This window comes from Pinus tabuliformis, chromosome 9 (genome assembly GCF_031772625.1).
Source record: "Pinus tabuliformis cultivar Carrire ecotype Pingquan chromosome 9, CPIR1, whole genome shotgun sequence".
Classification (NCBI taxonomy): Eukaryota; Viridiplantae; Streptophyta; class Pinopsida; order Pinales; family Pinaceae; genus Pinus; species Pinus tabuliformis.
Genome location: NC_142307.1, coordinates 1,788,454,218 through 1,788,463,001, shown reverse-complemented (window position 1 = coordinate 1,788,463,001; position 8,784 = coordinate 1,788,454,218). Strand labels below are relative to the sequence as shown.

Below are 8,784 nucleotides of genomic sequence, written 5' to 3'. Positions count from 1 at the left end.
GGGTTTGGTTTTCCTCAGTAGAGACGGCAGAAAAGGCACACGACGACTACACAAAGCAAGGAATTTGCAGGTTGCACCGTCAGCCAGATCATGAACCCTCAGAGGCGAACAGAGTCCCATGCTAAACGGAGAGAAGAGAGAGCACCTGCAGAGGCGATAGATCTTCTCTGAAGAATTCTCCAGTACTCACCGAGTCTTCGCTGCACTGCTGTAAGTTAGATACATTTGTACATAGGTTGGTCTAGAGCTAAATTGCTAATTGATACATGTATCATGAGCACTTCCATATGTGCAACCCTCAAAAATTGAGTTCTTGTAGAGAATTTAATACTACCAAATTATTTATCAATTGCTACGAAATTGGAAAATAATCCATCCTCAATACTCTTGAATATTGAATCTTTGAAAATCCTTTTAGAAACTGCTTCCAATTTAAAGAACGATGCATTTTCAATACCTATAGAGATTGAAGTTTTGAAATCCACATGAAAAAAATTCTAAAACATCATAATACGATTTTTCATGATACTCTGTACTCTGAGATTTGAGGAAGCCAGAGTTCTTCCAAACTCTTTAATTAATTACGCAACTCTTTGGGTAGTTTTCTGAACTTAACAACATTTTACTCTACAGTAATTCATGTTTATATCCATGAGCAATTTATATGCCTTGCGCTCCTCCTCTGCGAAGCTCCTTTGTTTTTCCAATAGCCTATTCATTTTAACATGCTCTTCCTCAAACTAATGCCCCAATTCTGCCATAGAGGAACTATGGTACTCCATGCTTCGTAACTACCTCTGAAATGGCCTTGAAAGCCCTTCCACAGATATGACGAAAAAGACATAGAAGAATACAAGATAGAAAGAGAGTTCTCTGAGCAATTTATATGCCTTTCGCTCCTCCTCTGCGAAGCTCCTTTGTTTTTCCAATAGCCTATTCATTTTAACATGCTCTTCCTCAAACTAATGCCCCAATTCTGCCATAGAGGAACTATGGTACTCCATGCTTCGTAACTGCCTCTGAAATGGCCTTGAAAGCCCTTCCACAGATATGACGAAAAAGACATAGAAGAATACAAGATAGAAAGAGAGTTCTCTGGTCCGAGCATCTGACCTTCCGGTAACCTAGCCCTCCTTAAGACAACGATTTGCTAAAGGGATACAAGCCATTATTACAATAAACTAGAGTTCTGATGCGATAAATGAAGGGCTCCTTCTCTATGGCCTTCTTCACATTCGAATTGAAATCGCAGAGCCATTTCTTTCTGATGGCAAAGAAATCATCCTCCAATGGAAAAGGATTCCACTCTAGGTCTAGGTCTGCAACCATCGATTTTTCAAATATGCGTTTGTGGGTTTCTTCAATCCAGGAAGAGGATGGACTTGAGTAGTAGTATTCCACCAGCTACAGTGCCCGGGTTTCAGGGTTCAATCTCCCTGATCACAGCTGTTAACCTGATGCGACCTTAGGTGGCCTGCTGTATAGCTTGCATGTGTTATGCTAGGGAGATAGGTGTTAGGCACATGGCTGTCATGTAGGGCCCACAAGGTGGATAAAAGTTTCGACTTTCATTTTTATTTTTATTGACATCGGTTGATTTTCTTATTTTTATTTAAATTTGAAATTTGATGTTGCATTGTCGTTTCTTAGTTGAGAGCTGGTACAGTTGAGAGCTTACTTTTGTTGGCATGTTATGAATCTGTGAAGGGGCGGACAAGCGGAGGAGGATCCGGCCATAATATTTAGATACATGTAAGTATATTTTCAGGGTTTGCTAAGGGGGATTGTAAGAGGGATGATGCCTTCGTGCTGGTGCTCTAATGGCAGTGCTATCTTATCTGGAATTTTTCTCCAGCGGTGTTCACGTACAGTCGCAAAAGTTGTATTTCATTAGCTTTTGTTTATATAGGAAAATTTAATCTTATGTTTGAGTCTGCTCTTGGAATGCACTAGAGGGTAGCATTGTCCACTGCTGCAAACATTTGCAAGAAGATTCCATCTGATGCAGCGGAATTTGTAATGGATGCTGTGCCAATATTGACAAATCTTCTTCAATTTCATGACTCAAAGGTAATCTATTTTTTGCATATTCTCCTTTCATATTTAACGTAGGAGTGCGTTTATAAAGATGGCATAGCGTTAAATTTATATTTGTTTGTGTTCTGTGTTCAATTTTTATTGATCCTTTGAATGTTTACCTTGAAGTACATTTCCTCCTCTGGCCAATGATAAATATTTGTTACGCAGGTGGTCGAAGATGCATGTATTTGTTTGACTCGGGTTGTAGAATCTTTTGCCTCTTCTTCTGAGAAATTAGATGAACTCTGTAATCATGGCTTGGTTACACAAGCAGCAAGACTTATATCTGTCGGTACTTCTGGAAGTGGCCAGTCATCTCTTAGTACATCCACATATACGGTATCAACATAAGTGACTTATTTGTTAAAAAAATTGGAAGGTTCTGTTATAACTTATTGCATGGTCTCATATTATCAATTGGCTTGTAGGGTTTGATTAGGATTCTATCTAAATTTGCTGGTGGATCTGCTTTAGCTGCCAAGGCACTTCTTGATCTCAATATAAGTGGCATTGTTAGAGATATTCTCACTGGCACTAGAGGGTAGCATTGTCCACTGCTGCAAACATTTGCAAGAAGATTCCATCTGATGCAGCGGAATTTGTAATGGATGCTGTGCCAATATTGACAAATCTTCTTCAATTTCATGACTCAAAGGTAATCTATTTTTTGCATATTCTCCTTTCATATTTAACGTAGGAGTGCGTTTATAAAGATATTTGTTTGTGTTCTGTGTTCAATTTTTATTGATCCTTTGAATGTTTACCTTGAAGTACATTTCCTCCTCTGGCCAATGATAAATATTTGTTACGCAGGTGGTCGAAGATGCATGTATTTGTTTGACTCGGATTGTAGAATCTTTTGCCTCTTCTTCTGAGAAATTAGATGAACTCTGTAATCATGGCTTGGTTACACAAGCAGCAAGACTTATATCTGTCGGTACTTCTGGAAGTGGCCAGTCATCTCTTAGTACATCCACATATACGGTATCAACATAAGTGACTTATTTGTTAAAAAAATTGGAAGGTTCTGTTATAACTTATTGCATGGTCTCATATTATCAATTGGCTTGCAGGGTTTGATTAGGATTCTATCTAAATTTGCTGGTGGATCTGCTTTAGCTGCCAAGGCACTTCTTGATCTCAATATAAGCGGCATTGTTAGAGATATTCTCACTGGTTCTAGCCTGGTGCCAGGCATGTCAGGTTCCCTTGCTCTGGACAGACCCACTGATTAGGTACTTAAAATATTATCGTTCATCTGACTGTTATTCGTGCTGTGTTAAAAAGTTGAGACACATATTGACTATCCGATCTGAAACCACACGTGAATAGATTTTGCTTGAATGGTACTAGACAAATAAAATAAAATAGACATTTATCTGTATTGGAGAGTCAGGGAGTTTCATTTAGAATATTCCCATTATTGTTTTTCAAATTCTATGTTATTTCGACTTCTTAACTTCATGTGCTAGACAAATTATAAAGAAAATGCATATGCCATTGCTGTGGAACTCTAGTTTTTCTGTAGCAAAACTGAAGTAGTTATATCTTTCTATATGAACATGCATGCACCTGCCCCTCTGTCCAATAGCCTTCTTCTTTGTAGGAGAGTTCTATTGATTGCAAATCTCGTGTAGTGTCTTATTTCCAGGCATTTTGCTTTTGGTCTTTGTTAGTAGCTATGTAGTTACAAGAATGGCTGAGGCTGGAGTTTACCGGAAAATCTTTTGTTGGCAGAGAGTTCTAGGGATTGCAAATCTCTTGCAGTGACTTGTGTCCAAGTCCAAGCCTTTTGCATGTTTTGCATTTTGTGTTTTTTCATCTGTTGTCCAGGGTAGTGACAAATGCCCAAAAAATTGTTTCTTGTGGCTTGGATTGTAGGTGTGTGTTACCTGGCATTAGCGAAGCTGTTGCAATTTTTAGTTCGAATGTCAGTCTATGCATGTTTTGCATTTTGTGTTTTTTCATCTGCTGTCCAGGGTAGTGACAAAACTGTAGCATTCCTATTGACCGAAATCAATCCAGAGCTATCCTTTAAACCTGATCTGAAGGTGTACAGTAGGGTTGCAAAGGGTTAGCTTCATTTCAACTGCCAGGTCCAACATACCTCAAATGGTGCACAACTGTCAATGGTGGCTTGTGGATCAAAGACTTTTAACATTTGCAGATGCTTGTGCTATGTATCTAGACTTGTCTATCAATCAACAACTACAACATTTCCCAAAATTTATTATTGATGAAATACATACTGTTAGGATTTTTATGCCACATATCCCACAATGGGGTGCAGGTGCAACCAAAATTCTCTTTTCCCATACATCATTTGAGCATAACTCATAAGCAGTGATGTGACTGTACAATAGGGATATGTTGTTTTATTACAAGTTACTAATGCTACACCTCTGCCCAAACCCTAATAAGGTTACAACGAACTTGTGAGGGTACAAGAATTCCTCCTATGGCCAAAGTTGGTCCTAGCAAACAGAAATAAATGCCATTGCCTTACAGTAGGGTTGCAAAGGGTTAGCTTCATTTCAACATTTCATAGATTGTTGTGGTAATGCCAGAATTGTTCATGTGACACATATACACATGTTCTGTCTCTTACTGATGGCCATACTCTTGTCTATCAATCAACAACTACAACATTTCCCAAAATTTATTATTGATGAAATACATACTGTTAGGATTTTTATGCCACATATCCCACAATGGGGTGCAGGTGCAACCAAAATTCTCTTTTCCCATACATCATTTGAGCATAACTCATAAGCAGTGATGTGACTGTACAATAGGGATCTGTTGTTTTATTACAAGTTACTAATGCTACACCCCTGCCCAAACCCTAATAAGGTTACAACGAACTTGTGAGGGTACAAGAATTCCTCCTATGGCCAAACTTGGTCCTAGCAAACAGAAATAAATGCCATGGCCTTACAGTATGGTTGCAAAGGGTTAGCTTCGTTTCAACATTTCATAGATTATTGTGGTAATGCCAGAATTGTTCATGTGACACATATACACATGTTCTGTATCTTACTGATGGCCATACTCCGTTTTAAAAGCAGAGATCATTCTTCATAATACAGAAACCCACGAACTACTTTGAGTTTTGATAATGAAGTTAATAGTCACCCAACATTTATCCCTCAACACTACTAGTGAAAGATAAACTTGGAATTAGCCTAAAATTTGCTTCTATTTCATGGAATCTTTATGGTAACTTCAATATGGCTAATGTTAAAGAAGAGCTTGGCAATCTTCCTACAGGATGGCATATTCATTACAAATCAACTTGGCAAGCTAGAATTGTATGAATCAAATAGTGTTGGAAGGTTAATTATCGTTAAGGCCAGTATACCTTACCCAACTTCAGGCTTAACAAAGATACAACCCTTAATTCGATATTGTCATGCCTGTAGGAGAGTGCTTTCGAATGGTAGGCTAATAAAGCTAGTCAACATCAAATAATGTACAACAAAGGTTTTGCTCTTTATTAACAGGCTTTCGAATGGTAGGCTAATAAAGCTAGTCAACATCAAATAATGTACAACAAAGGTTTTTCTCTTTATTAACAGGTTTCCGACTTGAAGTTCCAACTACACTTTATGAATGAAATCACCAAATATGGTTATAAAATAGAAGAGCTTTAGTTCACAGAGAAAACAAAATGGGAAAACATCCATTTTTATCTCAAAGCAAAAACAAAAACAACACAGAGCCCTTCCCTCAACAGAATTTGTGACAACAACAAATGGTTCCAAAACGTAAATAAGGTGACCCGTCATACTTTGACCTCACAATCCACGATTCCACACTAGCATGAATGAAGATGACTAATTCCGAGGTGTCAACTCTGTGATTGCACCTTAACTGCTCACTGAGCATAAATAGTGCAATTAGCATCATTGTGAATAGATGAAATGAATGTATCTTTTATTTAACACCCAATAGTTTCACGGCAGTGTTCAATCAATTGGTTATACGCTTAATCCATTCCTCCAGTATTGGAATTGCAACAATTAAATCCAATTTCATGTTCGTGAGCCTCTTCTTGGCATCGAAGGGCAGTTATGGTCACACATTGTTACAGGGAAGAAACTGAGTTTAAAAATGTCACAATTCAGAATCTGAAAGCACAAAAATACTTTCATCACTATTTCTTACAGTCAATCAGATTTTAACTCCACCTTATCAGATGTCATCTCTCAATGAACTAGACATGTAGAAACTGCTTTTCAGAATTACCCTGTGTCTGCGGTGCCTAATCTCAACACTTGTATTTAAATTTTGTGGACTGGTTTTCTGTTTAGGTACAGGAGACAATAACTGTACACTGTGGTTTCTATAGTGAACGTGGAGGCTTTGATATTGATCTTGAAGATAAAAGATTTATGAACAATTTTAAAGCTGTTGTGTCAACATTTATAACTCTCAAGTTATTCTGATTTGCTATTAAATCAGAGTAGTTCTGATTTAAGTGGATGAAATTCAGGTGTGCTATGTAGCATTTTGGGATGAAATCACATTGTTGGAACAAGAAGCAGAAGGAAAGAAACTTGGTGAGAGACTGAATGGTAAAATTCCAAAGGTCAGTCACAAGGTTTGCTGTTAAAATTTTTGTATTTATTCCATATTCGGGGTTTAATCTTGTTGAGATCATAAGAGGACAATGGATCTATTTTGATCTCTTCAACAAACGCTAATCCAGTTATCAAACAAGCAGATTTATAACACCACTTAATATAGATGAGAATAAGGATGTTCATATACCATTTCTCCATCCAACATAAGATAATTTTATTCATGTCCAACAAATGGCCGCTAAAGTAAGTCAATGGGACTACCGTGTCATTGTTGTTCGCAATCTGCCTTTCAGTGATCAGAGACTGAATGGTAAAATTATTGTATTTCTTCTATATTCTGGTTTTATTTTTTTTGATATTATAGGAGGACAATGGATCTATAGTGATCTCTTCAACAAAACCCATGACCAAGGGAGCAATCCAGGCTTTGATGCTTACGAAGCCAATATCCCCTGCCAACTCTATGGCTTCCAGATCAAACCCCATGAACAAGGGAGCAATCCAGGCCCATAGCTGCTACAGCACCAACACTTCCATTAACCAAGGGAAACATTCTCAATTACTCCAAGCTTGTTCAAGAAGTACACCAAATTCATCCAGGGACAGAGAGAATGTCAACAGCTCAACCATAGAAATACGTAGGAGTCTCACTGCTCTGTTTCCACACACATTTATTATCATGATTGTACTTGATTAAATAATCCTGAAGCTACCCTGCTTCTCAACTTGCTATTATTGTATCGTGCACATGGCAATTTGTTTGGTAAGAACAGGCCAGTGATAGTCCTGTTAGAAGTGTGCTCTATGCTGTTCCAAGAGAGACAAGAAAGTTTCAAGGTTATAAGCTGCCTCCAGATACCAGATATTTCTGAGATTTTTGTGGGGGCCCAAATGTTTGAACTTTGGCCAAATATTGCTTTTGATTCAACAGTATGTTACGTGAACAGTTTGTTCCGTATGCTTGGCTGGATGCATGACACTTTAACTGATTGTGAGTCTGATGTTCTAAACTGTTACATGGTTTGTCATATGCATAACTAAATACACTTACAATTTTTTTGCGGTGCCTAATCTCAACACTTGTATTTAAATTTTGTGGACTGGTTTTCTGTTTAGGTACAGGAGACAACAACTGTACACTGTGGTTTCTATAGTGAACGTGGAGGCTTTGATATTGATCTTGAAGATAAAAGATTTATGAACAATTGTAAAGCTGTTGTGTCAACCTGCACATTTGGTGGAGGAGATGATCTTTACCAACCTATTGGCATGTTACAAACATCATTAAAAAAGGTTTGTATTAAGCCGTGTTGTGAATTAATCTGAAAAACAAAGAAAAGCAACTCGATGCAGCAAAAATCAATGTCAGTTTGCTATCACTGAAACAATATATTCATTTGTGAGTTAGAATCTCTTTTGCATTATCTTACGCATTGTCTTATTTCCCCGCTTCCTTCTCTGTTACAGGTGTACAACGCAGGCTTCAAATATGCATTTCGGTCCGCCATGGCGCTGCACCTCGCATTTTTTATGCGTCTATCGTCTCTGCTCGACTGCAATGTGAAATAGTTTTGTCATTAAGGCTTTGCCTACCTTTTGCTCTTAGCTATTTTTATTAAGCCCTGTTGTGAATTAATCTGAAAAACAAAGAAAAGCAACTCGATGCAGCAAAAATCAATGTCAGTTTGCTATCACTGAAACAATATATTCATTTGTCATGGCTTTGGGTTATGATCTAATTGTCAAATGTTAGCAAGTTTAAATTTGCTCTTAGCTCTTACTACCACTTCTTAAAAACTGAAGCCTACGACATCCCATGTCCAAAGAATGCTTACCATGTATGATTTATATCTCTGATACAGGTGTACAACGGATGCTTCAAATATGCATTTGGGTACGCCATCACCGGCTCTGCTCAACTGCAGACAGCATGTATCTCTCGGCCTACAGTCAATGTCCGTGTCCTAATAACTTCATAAGTTAGATAAGAACTTGAATCAGATCGACTGCAGTGTGTAATAGTTTTGTCATTAAGGCTTTTGCCTACCTTTTGCTCTTAGGAAAGCAACTCGATGCAGCAAAAATCAATGTCAATTTGCTATCTCTGATTTCAACGATG

The 8,784-nt window shown here is 37.8% G+C and overlaps 2 protein-coding genes across 2 annotated transcripts; both read left to right on the top strand.

Annotated features, from left to right (window-relative positions):
- Window positions 1-1,752: 1,752 nt before the first annotated feature.
- LOC149155917 (E3 ubiquitin-protein ligase UPL3-like) lies at window positions 1,753-2,651 on the top strand. The gene is made up of 3 exons (XM_089446151.1): window positions 1,753-2,070; window positions 2,248-2,418; window positions 2,508-2,651. The coding sequence occupies exons 1-3, from the start codon at window positions 2,020-2,022 to the stop codon at window positions 2,622-2,624; spliced, it is 339 nt and encodes a 112-aa protein (XP_089302277.1). The 5' UTR covers window positions 1,753-2,019; the 3' UTR covers window positions 2,625-2,651.
- Window positions 2,652-2,683: 32 nt separating this feature from the next.
- Window positions 2,684-8,779, top strand: LOC149155916 (uncharacterized). Its single transcript, XM_089444569.1, has 8 exons — window positions 2,684-2,734; window positions 2,893-3,063; window positions 3,153-3,266; window positions 6,393-6,491; window positions 6,575-6,670; window positions 7,782-7,958; window positions 8,133-8,225; window positions 8,528-8,779. Exons 1-8 carry the CDS (start codon window positions 2,684-2,686, stop codon window positions 8,642-8,644), a joined length of 918 nt encoding a protein of 305 aa, XP_089300695.1. The 3' UTR covers window positions 8,645-8,779.
- Window positions 8,780-8,784: the final 5 nt, after the last annotated feature.

What these genes read in the sequence shown, in the direction of transcription:
- LOC149155917 (XM_089446151.1), top strand. Translation starts at nt 2,020, where the DNA reads ATGGATGCTGTGCCAATATTGACAAATCTTCTTCAATTTCATGACTCA. An exon ending in TTCAATTTCATGACTCAAAG is followed by an intron (nt 2,071 to 2,247) that starts GTAATCTATTTT and finishes TTTGTTACGCAG; the next exon opens with GTGGTCGAAGATGCATGTAT. An exon ending in TTAGTACATCCACATATACG is followed by an intron (nt 2,419 to 2,507) that starts GTATCAACATAA and finishes ATTGGCTTGTAG; the next exon opens with GGTTTGATTAGGATTCTATC.
- LOC149155916 (XM_089444569.1), top strand. Translation starts at nt 2,684, where the DNA reads ATGGATGCTGTGCCAATATTGACAAATCTTCTTCAATTTCATGACTCA. An exon ending in TTCAATTTCATGACTCAAAG is followed by an intron (nt 2,735 to 2,892) that starts GTAATCTATTTT and finishes TTTGTTACGCAG; the next exon opens with GTGGTCGAAGATGCATGTAT. An exon ending in TACAAACATCATTAAAAAAG is followed by an intron (nt 7,959 to 8,132) that starts GTTTGTATTAAG and finishes TCTCTGTTACAG; the next exon opens with GTGTACAACGCAGGCTTCAA.